Source organism: Cygnus atratus, chromosome Z, assembly GCF_013377495.2.
Source record: "Cygnus atratus isolate AKBS03 ecotype Queensland, Australia chromosome Z, CAtr_DNAZoo_HiC_assembly, whole genome shotgun sequence".
Lineage (NCBI taxonomy): Eukaryota > Metazoa > Chordata > Aves > Anseriformes > Anatidae > Cygnus > Cygnus atratus.
Genome location: NC_066396.1, coordinates 9,446,441 through 9,463,977, shown reverse-complemented (window position 1 = coordinate 9,463,977; position 17,537 = coordinate 9,446,441). Strand labels below are relative to the sequence as shown.

General features: G+C 58.6%; 2 protein-coding genes across 2 annotated transcripts in view; one reads left to right on the top strand and one right to left on the bottom strand.

The window, feature by feature from the left end:
- The first annotated feature begins 1,795 nt into the window (after nt 1-1,795).
- Nucleotides 1,796-5,350, top strand: ENHO (energy homeostasis associated). The gene is made up of 3 exons (XM_035565899.2): nt 1,796-1,801; nt 2,921-3,197; nt 3,691-5,350. Exons 1-3 carry the CDS (start codon nt 1,796-1,798, stop codon nt 4,146-4,148), a joined length of 741 nt encoding a protein of 246 aa, XP_035421792.2. The 3' UTR covers nt 4,149-5,350.
- Nucleotides 5,351-6,472: 1,122 nt separating this feature from the next.
- The window catches only part of DNAI1 (dynein axonemal intermediate chain 1), a 144,024-nt gene continuing 132,959 nt past the window's right edge, over nt 6,473-17,537 (bottom strand). Inside the window, exon 20 of the mRNA XM_035565893.2 lies at nt 6,473-6,741. Within this exon, the coding sequence (XP_035421786.2) occupies nt 6,637-6,741 (105 nt within the window). The 3' untranslated portion in view covers nt 6,473-6,636. The remainder of the gene's footprint in view (nt 6,742-17,537) is intronic.

Genomic DNA, 17,537 nt, shown 5'->3' with positions numbered 1-17,537 from the left:
TTGAGATTTTTCTCACAATCTCGGGGCTGTTCCAGGATCTTGTCGCCTTCCAGAGAGTTCTTGCCACCACAGAGAGGAAGGTGCACCCTGCTGATTTCACCCATTCCGTCAGGGGTGGTGGGTTGTCTCAGGATGGCCGACAAAGGACCAAGACAGTTAAACTGAAGACAGGCTCTGCGAAGCACTTGGTGGGGCGGGGGGGAGAAGGGAGACCAGCACAGGCACAGCACAGGCACAGGGGTAACTGCTGATAACCCGGACCGGGAATTCCGTGCACGGACCAAAGTAAGGCAAACTTCACCGTATTGCCTTGGGGCAGGTTCGGGGAGACTCTTATGTGCAGTGTGAATGAGATGCACTTTCAGTGTGAGGCGAGTGTGGAGTCCCAATCAGCGAAAGATAGACATGCAAAGGAGAGTCTCGGGACATTGGGCCCTTAGATGTACAGTACCCCAAGCACGGTGAGGTGAGGTGCTCGTCAGTACACCAAACCTCTGTGCTAATCCTAGGTGAAGGCGTGTGGTACCCTGTGGGTGGTAAAGTCACAGCAGCACGTCAGGAAGAGATGGGGAATAAGGGTTGCAAGAGTCAGCAGAGTGAGGGTGGAGACCCCGGGACTGTGCCTAAAGGTAGTCCTTTGGGGAGAATGGCAAGGATTTGAAAAAACAACCCAAAGACTAGGGAAAAAGATTTAAAAACAAAACAAAACAAAACAAAAAAACAATGAATGGTTAGATATTGTGTAATTGTTGTAATGGGTTTACGTGGCAAGGTTTTGGTAGCAGGGGGCCATACGGATGGCTTCTGTGAGAAGGATCTAGAAGCTGCCGCCCCATGTTTGGTAAGGGCCCCACTGCTGACCAGAGCTGAGCCAGTAAGTGATGTTGTTTTGTGCCTCTGTGAGAGCATATTTAAGACAGGGAAAAAAAAAAAAAAAAAAAAAAAAAAAGTTGTGCCACACAGCAGCTGGGAGAGTGAGAGGAGTGAGGAACAGCCTTGCAGGCGCCAAGGTCAGTGAAGGAGGGGGAGAGGTGCTCCAGGCGCCGGAGCAGAAGTCCCCTGCGGCCTGTGGTGAGGACCATGGTGAAGCAGGCTGTCCCCCTGCAGCCCATGACATACCACGGTGGAGCAGGGTTCCACGCTGCAGCCCGTGGAGGAGACCACGGTGGAGCAGGTGGACCCAGGAGCAGTTCCTGTTCCAAACGGACGTAACTGCAGCTGCCTGAAATCGTGTTGCGACGAGTTTCCGTGTCTGAGGCTGCCAGGCTGTACTCCGTAGCCTGCGGTTCAGGGATGAGACGGGAAGACAGGAGGCACCTCTCGGAGCGAGGACCGTTGGCGTCTTGTTGAGCCCAGGCGAGTGGCTGTTCGCCGAGCGGGGATGCTGCGAGGTGGAGGCGGCTCTGCTGTGGCACAGGGGCGAGCTGTGACCCGACTTGGACTGCCGGCTGCCGCCTGCACGGCTCCTGTGCGTGCACGGCGCGGTGCTGGGCTGTGTCGGCCACTTGAGCTGTGCTCTGCTCCTTTCTGATGCATTGTGCTGGTCTTAAATAAAGTTTCCTTTTGATGTAGCATGTAGTTCTTCATGTCTTCCTCGTTGAACTGGGGGACGCCTGTAAGCGTTGGGGCTGTGGCTGTGGGCTTTTTGTCTCTTGTGACTCAGCAGACCCTGGTGCTGGAGGAAGTTTTTCTTCCTCCCTTTGCCATTCACTTTCCATACCCAAGGAAGGTTTTCTGGGAAACTTCTTGCTCTGTAAACCGACTAGAAGCGCAGTCGCAGAAATACTCTGCCTAAATGCCAGTGAGTGCAGGGAGGATGGAGCGGCAGAGCTCTCGCTCAAGCCCCTGCGTGTTCTCCCTGCTCCCTGTACTGTGTCTTCCCCTCCGCAGAGCCCGACGGCTGCTTTGTGGAGCACCACTGGCACTGCACCCAGCAGCGTGCTTGTGGCTGTTACTGCGCAAAATCCCTCTGTGTTCTCTCCATCCCAATGTAGAGCCGGCTCCTAAAGCAGCCGGCGTAACCCTCCCTTGTGCTGACAGCACCCTCGGAGCCTTCTAATCAGCACAGCAAATTGACTTCGCTTTTATTTTGCAGTTTGGAAGTCGCCCTCCGATGGCTGGGACGGCTCCTTTCCGGGTGCTACGCCCCCCCCCTCCCCCCCAGCAGCGCAGGCTTCTACCCGTGGGGCCGGGCGGGGAGCACCACGCATCTCCTCCCGCAGCGCAGCCCACCCGGGCGCGCCGCAGCCCCCTGAATCCCCTGCCGGCAGCCAGAAGGGGTCCCCAGCCCACCTGCGGGTCCGCTCCTCTGCCCCTGCGCCCTCCTCGCGTCACCTGCGCCGCGCCCTGAAAACTGGGGGCTCCCTGGGGCAGCGGTGGGGAGAGCCCTGCGGGTGCCCCGCTGGGTGCCACCTCCACCGGGCGCCACGCGCCTGGGTGACACATCACGGCTGGGTGACAGCCCCACCGGTGGCCTCCACCTGGAGGTCCTGGCCTTGCCCCTGAGGCTGTGGCTGCCTCCACCCCCGGCGCTCGGTGTCCCCGTAACCTGCCCACGGTGCCCGCGCCCCTGGCAGCACGGTCACGGGGCCCCTGTGTGCGCGGGGCTGGTGTGTGTGTGTGTGTGTGTGTGCGCGCGCGTGTGCAAGCATATGTTGTGTGAATGCATGTATGCGTGCAAGAACGTGTGTGTGCATGCATATGTGTACATGCATGTGTGTTCGTGCACGCGTGTGTGCATGTATGCGTGTGCATGCACGGGTGCACATGCCCACCTGCGTGCAAAGGTGTGTGCACAGGCCTGGGTGTGCATGTGCAAACGTTGTACATGCGTGTGCAAACATATGCATGTATGTCCGCGTATGCAAACGTGCTTGCACACGCCGGGGTGCATGCACGTGCGCGTCCAACCCCGCAATAGCGGCGGGGAGGGGGCGTGGCCAGCGGGGCAGGGGGCGTGGCCGGCCCCCGAGGGGGCGTGGCCGAGGGCAGGGCGCCGGCGGGAGCCGCCCCCGGTGGCGGCGGGAGGCAGCGGCAGCGCGCGGGGCTGCGGCACCTCCGGGCGGCCCCGCGCCGGCACCGGCACCCCCGGACCCGGCACCCCCGGAACCCCCGGGGCACCCCCGGGACCCCCGGACCCCGGTCCCGGCAGCGCCGCCCGCGGGGTCCCGGCGGTTCTCGGGGCGGAGCGGAGGCAGGTAACGCCGGGGCCCCGGGACGGGAGGGAGGCTCCGGAGGGACCTGTTGCTGCCGCCCGCTGCCCCCGGGGCTCCTCGTCTGTGGGATCCGCAGCGGGGGCTGCGGGCACCCCCCTTCTCCGCGGTGTTCAGGGATGGGGGGGCCTCGCCCCGTTTTGGGGCGCGGGGCCCGGGAGGGAGAAGCGCACGGAGGGCGGCCGGGGGCCGGCGGCAGGGCCGAGGCTGCCCGGAGGGAGGCTGGGGACGGGATTTGGGGCTGGGAAGGCACCCGGGACGCCTCCGGCTCCGTCACCCCGACCCTGGCCCGGGATGGAGGGAGGCAGCAGCCGGGGAGCGCCTGTGGAGGCTGCAAGGAGCCCCCCAAATGGCAGCCTCCGTCCCCCTGAGCCTCTTTGGGGCTGGGGCTTTGCAGGAGGCAGCCGCCGCCTCCCCCGGGGGGGCTCGGGCAGCCCGTCCCTGGTGCTGGCGGTGACGCTGACTTTCTCCCTTCCAGGTCCCCGAGGGAGAAGACACGGCCCCGCCGCGCTGCCGGAGGAGAGGAAGCCTTGGGAAAGCTCTGAGCCTCCCCCGGTGAAGCTGAGGTCACGGCTCCCGGAGGCCCAGCCGTGTCGGGGGTCCTGCTGCCTGCCTGACCCCCGGGCTGTCCCGCTGCCAGCACCGCAGCCGTCCCCCCTGTCCCCGCCAATGCCCCCGGGCGGAGGCTGCGCCGGCGTCCCAAGCGCGGGGCCGAGCCGGGGGTCCCGCTTCTCCCCACGGGGCAGCGGCGATGGGGCGGCTCTCTCCACCGGAGCAGTCGTTGCGATTTCTTTCAACTGCATCATCGCGTTGCTCATCCTCATCCTCTTCCTCATCCTCTGCAAGGCCTGCAGGACCCCGTCGTGCCCCAAGAAGGGCCCCCCCTCCGACGCGGATGAGGCGAGGAACGAGGAGAAGTACCTGCTGCAGCCCTGAGCCGCGCGGGCAGGCGGTGCTGGGGGGCTCGGGGACGTGGGCACCCGGCGGTGCTGAAGGAGCTGCGCTTACTTGGACAGGGTGTCCACGCTGGGACAGTGGTGCTGGCCTGGCAGGATGGGAGCAGAGGGGACGCTGAGCTGTTTGCAGGGGCATGACGCAGGGCAGAGCCCTTCACCCCCGTGGTCCTGGTGCGTGGACACCCTGCGGATGCCCGTGGCGACTGCGAGGACGGAGACACAGCGGCTGGGGACGTGCTCTGGGGGCATGCCTGGTCCCTGCAGACAGCAAGCGCGGTGGGAGCCGTGCCCTCGAGCCCACCCCATGTTCGGGGCCGGCCCGCGGGCTCCTCCGTGGTGCTGGTGGCCCGGCTTTGGGGACACGCTCTGCCCTTCCCCTGGGGACAGCGGCACGTGGAGATTCGGCCACCAGCTCCTCGTGGCATCGCAGACCTGAGCGGGGCTGGCTGGGGGCTCAGAGAGGGGAGGCGGCGGGGCCGGCACCAGCGGGCTGGCTGCCTGGGGTGGCACCGTGCCCCGGGGGGACCCAGCCACAGGGGTGTTACTGGGGTGGTCCTAGGGTGCGGAGGGCAGGGGGCAGCTGGCACCCACCCGCTCCAGCGGCTGGCGGGGTTTGATGAGCCATGGGGGTGCAGAGGGCCACTCGGGCTGTCTGTTTGTCCCCAGTCTGTCTGTTTGTCCCCCTCCAGCATTAGCACCAACGCTGCCAGGCAAACGCCCTCCTCGCTGGGCGCCTGTCCCTGCCCGCCCTACACCTGCCCAAACGCTGGCTGGGGCCAGGCAGCCGATGGGCGGGGACATGTCCCCATCCCTGGTGCTGTCCCCTGTGAGAGCAGCCTGGGGTGGTGTTTTGCGGGGGGATCGGGGCTGTCCAAGCGCCCTTCACGGTGACGGGCACCTCCTGGTGTGCTGCCCCGATTGGGTAGCTGCAACATGCCAGTGGCACCTCCCCCCCGTGCCCCACTGCTGCCTGCCCGAGCCCCCGCAGAGAGCTGGGAGTATTTCAGAGTTAAGAGTGCCTGGCTAAATGGCACCGAAGGGTCTTCCAGCCCTGATGCCTGAGGACAGGAGGTCAGTCTGGCCCCCCTCTCCAGGGCCATGGTGGCTCTAAAGCGAGGGACGCTTGGTCTGGTTTCTCCCCAAGCCTGACAGCCGCTTCCTCTGTCCTGCCTTGTGGGTTTTGGAGTGGCTCCTAGAGCGGAGCAATACCCAGAGCGGGGGCCCCGGGGTGCCTGGTCCCTGCTGGCACAGCCGCTGCAATAAGGGCTGGAGACGTGGGCTGTGCCGGGGGGACACGAGCTGGGGTCCTCACGCAGGCTTGGCCAGGCCTGGCGAAGCCCCTGGTTCCTTCCCATGTCAGGTGTAGCTAACGTCCCTTTGCAGTTGTGTTTTTACTAGACTAATAAACCACTCGTAGGACCCAGGAGGTGTCTCTGAGCTCTGCCCTGCGCCCGCTGCAGCACGGGGACAATCAGGGAGGTCATGGGGAGGCCTCGTGTCCTGCCCACAGCTCTGCGTGGGTGTCCTGGGGTCAGTGGCTGACATCCCTGCAGGGCTGCGGGGGCTTCGCTGGGCAGCTGTGACGAGGAGGGGCTCGTCCTGCACCCTTCTGTGGCATTAAAATGCTGGGTGACAAACCTGGCTGGGCTGGGGGCACGTGGCTGCCGGCAGCGAGCAGCCCCCGCCCTGGTGCTGGTGGCACCGGAGTTTCCAACCCGTGTCCTCAAGTCACAGGGCGCGGGACGCTGGCAGGGGACGCGGGCCAGCCGAGGGGACGGAGGACACCCGCTGCGGACCCCGCGCCGCCGGTCCCCGCTCCCGGTGGCTGTGCACAAGGCTCCAGCGGTGACAGCCTTGTCCCTGCTCATCAGCATGCAGTGAGGCCACCGCGGCTCCTGCTGCCACCGCAGCCACGTAGCAGCTAATCCCTCTGCCGCAACGCGCCGGAGCGGCGGGAGGGGCTCTGCAAAGCCCGGCCGTGCCCGCGGCCGTCGGGGAGCGAGCTCCTCCGAGCCGGTGGCCAGCAGCCGCTGAGATGCCCCGGTCTGAGTGATGGCACGTCCCTCTGCCACTGCAGTGTGAGGTCCCCAGACACCTCCTGGCCACCCCAAAATAGTGGGACCCACTAAAAAAAGAAAAAAAACTCAAGGTTTTACCGGGGCTGGAGGCACCAGCCCTATCCTGCCCCCGTGGGGCTCTCAATAGGTGCGAGCATGGACGCGTGGTGGGGAAAAGTCGAGCGAGGCTCCGGGGCCCTGAGCACAGTGAGGGGCTGCTGTCCCCAGGGACAACGGCACGCTGCCGGCCTTTCAGCGACTCTTTATTTGTCTGGGCACAGAGACGAAGTGCTCCCGCTCTGCAAAGAGCAGGCGGAGCGGGGCCCACGGCTCGCATGCCAAGCAGCCGCTGGTCAAAGCAGGGCTTGTTCGCCGGCCCGCGGGGCCTGGCACAGCCGTCGCTCCCACTGCTCACTTCCCGGCTGTGCCATCCGGCTCTCTCACCAGGTTCAGCAGCTTGTCCATCTTCGCGATTTCCACCTCCGGGCCCTTCTTCACCTCCTGGCCTTTCTTCTCCTGCAGGCAGAGCAAGCGAGGAAGAGCTGTGAGAGACCCTACCCCAGAGGAGACGTGAGACAGGGCTCCCAGACGGGCTGCCGGCTCCTCACCGAGCCTCCCACGGGACGGCGCGTCCCTGTTGTGCTCAGAGGTGACAAAGAGAAACATCCCTAAAACTCCGAGCCGTTTCAGCCCGTGCAGCACGCAGCCGGGCGAGTTTGTGGCACCACAAAACTCTCCTCGCCGCGCACCCTGCGCTGCTTTGGCACACAGGCACAAGGGGTGCTGCACGCAGGCATTGCACGATGCTGTGCCAGCCCGACGCGTGCCCCAGCACAGGTTACAGGGGACAAGCTGTTCCCGCAGCCTGCCAGCACCCGTCCTGGGGTGCTAGAGCAAACCACCACCAGCACCCGAGGAGAAAGCACTTAGCATGAGGGAAATAAGGCTGCCCGGCTCGGCCCGTGCTTGCCCGAGAGCTGCAGGAGCTTCCAGACCTGGGGGGAATGAAGTCCCTGCCACATCCCTGCCACCCAAGGCTTTGGGATGAGCAAGCCTTCCTGATGGGGACTTCGGAAAAAGTGGTAACTGGGTTTGTGCCCTCCAGAGTCATATCACTGCGCACACAAACACAACAGAGGGATCTTCCTACCTGCCGTCAGCCCACAGAGCCTCCAGCAGCTGAGCTGGGGGGGACCCTCCCAGGCAGCATCTGCCCAGTCACCACATCCCGTGGCTGGGCACTGCCCTCTGCTCTCAGCCGTCCCCTTGGCCAGCCCTCGGGCTCTCGCCTCCCCCTTGGAGTTGGGGGTCCCTGCTCCAGGGATGCGGATGGAGCTTGTCTGTGAGGTCCCTAGAAATCAGGTGTCACACAAGGCTAAATGAGGGGCTGGTACTCAGGGAGCTGGGCACCCTGACACACGAGCTGGAGAGGTGGCACAGGTCCCCAGCACAGCAAGGGGGAACATCTCCAGCGGGGTCTGGGGGCAGAGGGCCCTGTGCCTGCTCCCGGCAGCCCCAAAACACGGCTGCTGTGTGGGGATGCTCTGGGGAGGCCAAGGAGCCGCAGACAGTGCCCAAGCGAGGCGGCTGCCTGCTTTCCGCTCTCCCCACTTAGAAAAGATTCTCCTCTTGCTCAGTCAGTTCCTCTGACGGCCCCCAGTGCAGCGATTACAAACATGCTTCTTCCTTCAGTTCTGGGAATAAAAAAAACAAACAACAAAACACTGGGGCACAACAAAGAGAAAATTGCGCAGGGATTTCTCTTTCTCTAGCAAAAGTGGGCTGCATTAAAGGCAGCAGGAGTTTGCCCTGCTGGAAGAGAGCTGGGGCAGGCCTGTGGATACGCACGCAGGGACGTGCAGCTTCCCAAGTCCCCTCTGCAAGTGCGTGATGGAGAGAGAGCCCCCTGCAGGAGCACCCCTGCCAAGGGTCAGGCAGGAAAATGGAGCCGTCTGCACCCCGCGACTCCCCCACTTGTTAAACCAAGGCATCAACGAGCTTTTGGTGTTTTTCTCTAGAAGAGGAAAAAATTGAGGGGAAGGAAGATCCTGAGGGATCCCCGGGGCTCTCTCACCGCAGCCCAGCACACCCCAGCAGAGGTTTCCTTAGGCTGAGGGAAGGAAACTTGGGGTGCAAGCACTGCTGGTGTGAATGGGGCATTTGGAAACCCCTCTGCTCCCGAGACAAAAGCCTCCAAGTGCAGGAACGAGTCCAGGTTGTTTTTAAGTGCCAGGTCCACGGCTCGCATCCCAGGCCAGAGCTGGTTTGCATTAACTCTGCTAAGTGAGCAACGCCCTCGGCGGCTCGGGTCCGGGCGCTCGGAGCGATGTTTGTGCTCACGGCCCACGTCACCGCCGAGCATCTCGCTAAGCAAGAGCGTTCGGGTAAACACAGCTGCTCGGGGTATTTCAGGACTTAGCTATCTGTGCAGAAAAGCTGCTTTGCTGTCCGACTGCGTGCAAAACGCTCCCTTTGGCACCCTGCGTCGCGCTCAGGACCATGCACAGGGCTGTGGGACGGCAGAAAGGAGCGAGAGCTTTGCTCAGCTGGGGAAAGGGGAAGCTGAAGATGTTCCTGCCAACCCGCTGCCATCCCCAGCACCAGCGAGGGTCCCTGGCTGACACCTTCCAGGTATCGACGCCAGGTCCACGGGCATTTCTGAGGTGAATCTGAGGCATTTCCTTGTCGCTGACCTGTCTCTGAAGCCTTGGTCTGAAGGCCAGCTCGTCTCCTCTGGTGCTGCAACCAAGTCACACGCCAGCCAGTAATGAGCTGTAACCGAACCAGAGCCCTAATTTAATGCCTAATCACCAGGCAAGCGGGATGACACAGAGAAGGAAAATTATAATGCTTTCTGGGGAGCACTGGAATGGAAACAGGTTTCCTTCCACCTGCCCTTCCCAGGGTGACCGTGTGTGTGAACCGGGCCAGCCATGCGGCTGCAGGCTGGCTGATGGCCCCGCAGACACGGCACCCACCTCAATGCACGTGGCATCTTCCTACAAACCCATGAGACTCACCCGCCCCAGGCCTCCGAGGAGCAGCACTTCTCTGCGCAGAAGTGTGGGGAAACATCACCACCCATGTGGCTGAGACCCTAAGGATCTCATCCCTCCTGATGGAGGGTGATGATGCACTTGTGGGGTCCGTCCTCCACCTGCCCCCTGCTTACACCCCATCCACAGGGGCTCACGGGGAGCCAAAAGGGAGCTGGGGCAGAGCTCCCCCCACTCTGGAGCTGACAGACGTAGGGCTGAGCTTACACGGGAGGTCTGTCCCCGAGGAGCTCATCAAACTAGCACTGGAGCCGCTCACAGCAGCATTCGCATTGATTTTGTTGTTAACAGTTCCCAGCAAGAGAGCGAAATGCTCTTGGCAGAAATGGTGATGGAGGATGTGTCAGCCTGGCCAGCTCTGCACAGGGACAGACCCTGCCCCACTGATGGGACACGGCCCCAGGGAGCTGAGGTTGAGAGGAGACCCCTGTGCTGGCAGCCGAAGCCGCCGTTGCCCTCACGCTCACTCTGCCTTGTGCCTGGGCTCTGCTCCAGCTCCCCAGAAAGGGAAACTGAGGCACAGGGTGCCTGGCCCCATCGCAGCGTGGACCAGCAGGTCCTCACAGCCCCAGAGGTGGGTGCTGATGCTGAAAGCAAAGCGGGAGGTGGGAGATGAGTGACGTGGAGCCACAGGGCGAGGATAAGCATGAGGACAAGGACCAGGACTGGCCGTCCGAAGACGCCAGACCCCAGCTCCCAATGGGAGCCCCAGCACTGCCCATGCTGGCACATGCTGAGCTCTGCATCCAAGACATGGGAGTCATTTAAACTGGAGTCGCTGTGCCTTGGCTGATGCCTTCGTTCCCTTGCTGAACAGTAAGCCGCCAAGTTATTAAAACCCTCCCATAAAACTCATGATGCTGGCACTTTCCAGCCTCTGTTTTTTCTTTTCCCATTGGTGGAATAATCATAAAACATCTGCTGTAAGGTTTCGATTAAACAAAGCAAAACATGTTTATGTTTTAAAGTAGCAAGAAAGTCAACCATGCTGGCACAAACACGAGTGGAAAATTCCCCGTAACTTCCCCGGGAGCTGAGGGGACCCTGCCCTGCTGAGTCCTGGCCAAGGGGCACCGGCCTGGCTCTGCCCTGCTGCCGACGTGACCCTGGTGCTCCCAGTCCCTGCCACTCCTGGCAGGACAGGATTTCTGGGCACAGATGTGTTGGACAGGGTCTGGCCACTTTGCTAAACATCCCAGTGACCTAGGACACATGCAAAAGGGGTTTAAGCTTTTACAGACTGATCTAGAAGGGGGTGAGGAGCTTCAGGAAGCCACCAATGGGGTTGTCCAAACCCCCCAGCCTTATTACCCTCAATTGGAAAAGGCGCACAGTCTGCCAGGCGTTCAGAGGTGCTTTGCTTCTGGAGATGACCTTTCTTTGACCTCACTGGTGATGGGATCAAAGAATTCAATGCATGAGAGCAAAGAAGAGACTTCCCTGGAGCCTTCCCTGGAGTTGGGAAGAACAAAGAAACCCAAAGTCCTTTGTGAACACAGCAAGATTTTCCTCACCAGCTTCCCTGGGCCACCAACCAAATAGGCACCAAAGGGATGCAATATGCCCTGCAGCTCTGAAGCCTTCCAAAACCTTCCCCACCATGGCCCTACAGCAAGCTCCAATGTTGCAGGTGAAGCTGGAGCCCGCTTAGGCTAAGCTGGGGATGATGTCCGTGCCAGGACCACTTTGGGGCTCTCCAGGTGCCGTTCGCAGGCAGCAGCAATGCCACGGAGAGCCTCGAGTCACACTCGCAGCCTGATCTGACGGCGTTGCTCCTGGCCCACAGAAGGATTAGCTGACAGACTGGAGATAAGGATTTAGGCTTATTTTGCTACTGTTTGGAAATAAATGACGCAGGAAATGTTCTGCTTGCAGGGAATGAAGCTGGCAGAAAAGCCCAGGGGATGGCTGAGGTTGTTCAGACATCAGCAACCACACAGGATCAGCGGCCACACAGGATCTCTTTCTGCTTCCCACACCGAGGCGCTGGACTAGCCAGGCACTGGCCCCAAAATGCTCATCCTGCCAGCTTCAGCTAAAAGCAGTGCTACTGGTTTTAAATTCAGATCAGACCTGGAAGAGGCTGGGAGCATCCCAGGGTGTACATCAAAGGGAACAGTGAAGAAACGCAGGGGTCACCTGTATCTCATGGTGGGTGCCGACCTTACAAACACGCAAGCAAGAGGGGAGAGAATGAGCTGGGAAGGCCAGGCTCTGCAGCAGCAGAGAGATAAAAGGAAGGTCAAATTCTCAGCCACAGCCACGCAGAAGGGCAGCTGTTGCCACAGCTCCACCTCTGCTCTGCCAGGGGCAGGCTGGGACCCCACAGCCTGGCTCATGCCCCTCACAGTGCCTTCTGGCCAAGCAAAGGGTGTTCACGCAGAGGAACCTAAACTCATCCCCCGCAGGTTTTGCTGGCCTCCAGCAAAGCTGTGCCACGGAGGAGTTTGGCTTTTGTGCCAGTGGGTGCCGCGGTGCGATCTCTGCTGGCCCTTAGCAAAGAGCTCAGGAGATGCTCGGCAGCGAGCCTCCAGAGCATGGTGTGGCACGTTGTGCCAGCACGACTTAACAAACCAGCACCAAACTGCAGCGGAGAAGAGCAGCTGCCAGACCAGGAGCGTTAGGTGCTGGTGGAAATGCCTGTCCTGGAGGCTCTACGGTAGAGGATCTGCCTCCCACAGCACTCACTAGCCGGCCTGATACAGCTGTGGCTGAGCAGGCAAAGCTGCTGAACTGCTCATCTCATCTCACAGTGACCGCAGCACAGTCTGGCCTCACTGTGCCCAGCAGCAAAACACAAGGAGGATGCTGGTGGCACCATGCAGCACAAGACAGGCAAGACCATGCGCAGCTGCGAGCTACGGGAGGATTAGTCCCAGGCTTTGCTCTTTGGGCAGATGTAGAGATTGGGCTTTCTGCCATGCTCCCTGCTCTCAGTAACTCCAGAGCCATACGCAATGTCTCACACACCACTAATTTAGGCACCTAAATATAGCCTCAAAAAGTCCTCATTTAGCCACTGTGCAGGAGAACCTTGGTGAGCATGGCCAAGACGAGCACAGGCAGGGTGGTTGGTGTGTCCTCACAGCTCCTCCAGACCAGACACTGCTGTGACTCTGAGTTATCACAGCACCAGTCCCAGAAAACCACAACATACATGTAAGACATTCTCTCCTCTGCCTTTTCCATCTCTGTCACTTACGGGTTCACAACAGGGATGTGGTTGCAGTCCTCAGGTCAAGTATCCCCAAAACAACAGCCTTAAAGACAAGGCTGAATCTGAAGGTTATGCAGAGGACATTGTGGTCTGAAGCAGGCCAGCTAAGCACATTGACCTAACTCTGCCCTGCACTGATGCTGCATTAGGCATTAGGAAGCATCAGCAACAGGTGCTCTGCTCCTGCAGGAGGACACACTGGGTTTTGTCAACCGTGGGGACAATTTGGCTAAAATCTAACTATGAGCACTGTGTGTGTGTGTGACAGAGACCAGCTTTGTCCTCACGCATCATCACCCTTGGTCACTGAGAAGCCACCCTGAAGAGGGCAGCCTGGTGAGATGACAAACTCCTCACAAGGCTCGTGGAAGTGATTTTCAGTCGTATCAGGTCACAGATTTAGCACTAAGCACTGAGAAAAATCACTGTGTGCTCAGCGTGCAGGGTAATTACCCTGCGTTGACCTGTATAAGCTTTGTAAAAGGACTAAAAGGGAGTAAAGAGCCCCAAAACTTTTGCCTCCAGCACAGGGGGTCCTGGTGGTGCAAACCACCACTGGGAAAGGGGAGAAGCAAGGGGCTTTGCCTCCCTGGGGGGCAGGCTGTGCATCCCCCACCACCCTCAATCCTGCATCCAGCCCTGCTGGGCTCCAGCTTTCTGCAGTGCCATCGGTCTCTTCTGGAGAGGACTGATTATTTTAATTAGCTCTCGGCAGCACCCAGCAGGAAGTCCTGTTACCCAGAGCCTGCCCATGTGCCCTGTGCTATGATGGCATCAGGTGGAAGGGCTGGCGGGGCACCAGTGCCTGGTGTTCAGCGGTGGGATCTCCCAGGCACAAGCAGCAGGGAGGAAGGAGCTAGAACTGGTTTTAATTGGGATTGTCCACACAGACCACTGGGCAGGAGGTGCCGTGACTTCTAGCTCTACTCCAAATCTTCCTGCAATTGCCATGGAACCTAAATACCCCCAAACAAAATCTCAGTGCTACCCAAACTACCCTAAGGACACCTGCAGCACCTCTCTCCTCGGGCTTGCAGCCCTGCAGCGACAGGCTCAGGCAGACCCAGCACCCACGGGCTCCAGCAGCAATCCCATCCAAAAGGACAAAAGCAAGGAGATGCCCTGCGGTGTGCACGAGCCTGGCAGTATTAAGCCACAAACCTCGATGCCAGCTGGCAGGTAGCACCGTCAGCTGCACGGCACCACTTCTTTATCAGTCAGCATCTCTCTTTCCTTTCTTTTTTTCAGCTTCACCTTGGTGTCTTTGCATGACAGCTCCGTAAGGTGTTACGGATTAGACTTTAATAAAAGCAACCAAACAAGGGTGTGGATATGCCTTTCTTCCAATACCTTGGTACTGCTGTTATCTCACAGACCACAACATCACAAGAGATCACTTGCAGTTGCACAAACGGTAAATTTTCAAAAGTCGGGGTTGTTTCTTTCCAAAATCCTCTTTCTCTAACTACCATTTCTAATACACATCCCCTGTGAACGCCTTTTAACTGCCTTAAGAAAGTCCAGCTGCTACTCCTCTCTTAACGCATTTTCTTTTATAACTTTTGTCATATTAGGTTTTTAGTATAACTCACAAAAATATTTGCAACAAAAATGTATTCTTGTTTGCTACTAACATGACAGCGTGTGAATATACTTCACTCTGGATAAATACAAGTACATTGGGAACTGAGTTTTGCTATAAATAGAAGTGAAAATAAATGTCTTCACTCCCAGTTGCTACATATTTAATAACATTAAATGCCAATGGCATGGAAGATGTATTACAATTGATACTGTTGTACTGAAAGAGCTCAGTTTGCAACATGTCAGGCCACAGTGCTCTCTCCCTCTCTCCTGCTCTCCATGACTGCACTTGAACTCAGGGATGCTCCAGAAATAGCACTAGATATTTCAACTGCATGAACAATTGTGTCAGCTCGACAACACATCCTCGTGTGTAGGTTTCAGTTAAATCACAGCATCGCTGGAGCAGGGCTAGGAGAAGCCCTCCAGCAGCCCACCAGTCCGCCCTGGTCCATGGCTGCTTGTAAATTGCTTCTGACAGATGCCTGCCCAGCGCTTGACCTGGTCCTTGGGGTACGGGCATAACGTGCCCCGAGCGCTGTGTTTTCACGCTCTGCTCCCATCACCTGAGTGGCCACTTCTTTTGAAAACCTCCGGGGATGGTGCTGCCAGCCCATCCCCTGGCGATGGCTACCAGCACATCTCTTTCACGCCTGTAAATCCCTTTCCATTAGCCTTTTGCTGCCGCCTGACCACCCCGAAGTGCTGCCTTCCTCGCCCCGCCAGCCCGACACCTCTTTGGGGTGCATATCTCTCCGCACACCCAGCTTCCAGCCTTTTGCTGGCCACCTTGCCCTTGCTGCTTGCCTGCTTGTTAGGTCTTTCAGGCACAGTGCCCCAAACTGGAGCTGAGGAAGGACCAGCTCACATGTCCTGCTTGCCCCTCTCTTGCCCGTGCTCTCCCATACATCACCTCTGCTATGGCAGGGCACTGCTGGCAGGTGTCTGAGGTCTTTTCCTGCAAACTTCCCCGGTCGATTATCCCCATTTCCTTCCCCTCCCCTGTATTTTGCCTCCATCCTCGGTGGAGTGTATCCTGTTTATTTCAGACCGTGTCTCCCATTTGCCACAAATGAAAGGACTTGCACAGATTTTCCTTCCCCATTGCAGAGGAAAAATCCTGTCAAATTACATACGCCACACAAACACTCATAGGTCTGAAAACCACCTACATGCTTACTCTGGACTATGTGGAAGGTCAGGTGAAGTCTCTTTCTGGGACTGAGTTACCCCACAGCATGCAAATCAGGGCTTACAAGTGATCAGCGAGAAGCTGGACACAGGAGGAGCGTGGGAAGCACCACGGTTAAAGCTGTTTCTCTTCCCCAGGATCTGGCCCTGTTACAGCAGCTAAGAAATCCCTTCCTGCCCCAAGACAGACGAGGCTCAGCTGTAACCCAGCGCAGTGTCCTGTGAGTTCCTGGTTAGGAGCTTTGCTGGTGTCCATCTCCTGCAGACTGGCTCGGCACGGTGCTGTGTGGTGGAGGATGCTGCTCACTGCTCGCTGCCACGTCAGAGCCCATGCAGCCAGCAGTGGTGCTGGGGCTGTGTTACCCCCTCCCCGTTCACAGTCACAGTGACCCAGTGGCACTCGACGGCCCGTAAGGGTCTGAGGAAGAGCTGTGCAGAGAAGAAGAGGATTCACCTCAGCCTGTTTGCAAATGTAGGGCCTGGGGAGTTCATATCAGCCAGAAGCAGACAGGATAAAACAAGGCAGGAGAAAGCCAGCGATGTGCTGGTGGGCAGCTCCAGGAGTGCTCCCCTGGGGCAGGGACACCTGTAGAGCGCTGCCCCTCCTTCGGGGAGACACCTCTGGAGATGAGCAGAGCTGCCCTGAAGAAATCCCCGACCTACCCAACAACTGCTCTGCGGGAAGCATCCCATGGCAGACCTGAATGTCAGCTCCCTGGTACACAGTGATGGGGATGGCGATGGGGCCAGGACCACGGGTGCTCCCGTCCCAGCAGCAGGCCCAGATTCCACACGCACCAGAGACCCAGGAGCGTGGGGGCTCCTGGGTAAGGTCTGCAGACAAAGATGAGGTGCGCCCTGCCTAAAAATCAGATCTGGATCCTGTGTTCAGGTCAGCTGGTCAGGTGGGAGGCAGTCATTTTAATGACAATCCCGTCTTAAGCTGCTGAGCTGATTCCAGTCCAAGTCCCTCCACTAAGCTCCTTGACATCCTGCTTAGAAAAGCATTATTAAAATCTAATTGCTCCATGCATATATTGCTGTCTCAATTATAACCGAAGTAGAAGGGAGATGTAAGCAGTAATCAATCTCTCTGATGCTAATGCATACCCGAGGCAGGAACTGGCCCTGGGAAAAGCCAATTCAACACCACCTACTAAAACCAGAGGGGTATATTCATAGTGACTGCCCATGCTGCCAACAGCACGGTCGATGTGCCCACGGGTGGTCTCCCTGAACTGCTCTTTGATTTGGGTTGCTGACCAGGATGCTGCACCTGAATTAATTTAACACATTCCCTGATGTGCCTCTGATGTACCAAAACACAATTACTTCATTGCTATAGACCACTTTAATCCATCTGCTCAGCTAGCTGCTGAAACCAATGGAGCTTCTTCACAACACAGTATTGTAAAACAAAGGCAGGCTGTGAAGAAAACAATGCAGAAGTCATTAAGGACCTTCAGGTGAGCACTTCCCAAGGTAATCTCCCCATTGCTCAGAGTCTCACCAGCACCCCTGATGGAAGAAGGTAACCAGCAGCTGACAGCCGGCAGCAGCAGCTAGCTGACAAGTAAGTGCCAGATTTAAGGACTAGAAGCACCCTGTTAGCAGAGTGTAACTGAAACTGACGCACACACCTAACACAAGGTGGGCAGATGAGCTACATTAGAAGAGCAACAGCAGTACAAAGCCTGTCAGCTTACCAAGGCTGAAAACCTCAATGCACCTGCAGGCATGGCCTCATCCTTGTCCCACTCTGTGTTGTTGTAGCTGGGGAAAGAGGAAAACATCTGGGGCAGAGCTGCCAGCTGAGCAGCCAGCACTTGTCCTTGGCTGCAGGTTCCCCCAGCACGGTCAGCTCACCTTCTCAGGAGGGCTCGCTTCTTCCCAGGCCCTCCTGTTTCCACTCCGAGCTAAGTCCAAGCATGGATCCTCCTGGTATTGTCCTGGTGTGAGGAGCTCCCAGAAACCCAGCCACGCTGCAGGTCTGGGAAGAAGCAGTAAAGGCTGAACAAGGACCTGGTGATGTTTCAAAATACCTCAGGATGATAACCAGAATTGTTCTTCTCCATCAGGACACGCATAACTGAGCCAGAGGAATGGTGGAAACAATTACTTGGTGGAAATAAAGTCGTAGCAGCCCCCTATATCCCACTGCTTCTCCAGCAAAACAGTTAACCATGTGGATCCTGTGTGTAAACACTGTTAAGTTGTAGACACCACAAGTGCCAAGGACACACGGTGCCTTCTCCAGGCACTTT

What these genes read in the sequence shown, in the direction of transcription:
- ENHO (XM_035565899.2), top strand. An exon ending in TCGGGGCGGAGCGGAGGCAG is followed by an intron (nt 3,198 to 3,690) that starts GTAACGCCGGGG and finishes TCTCCCTTCCAG; the next exon opens with GTCCCCGAGGGAGAAGACAC.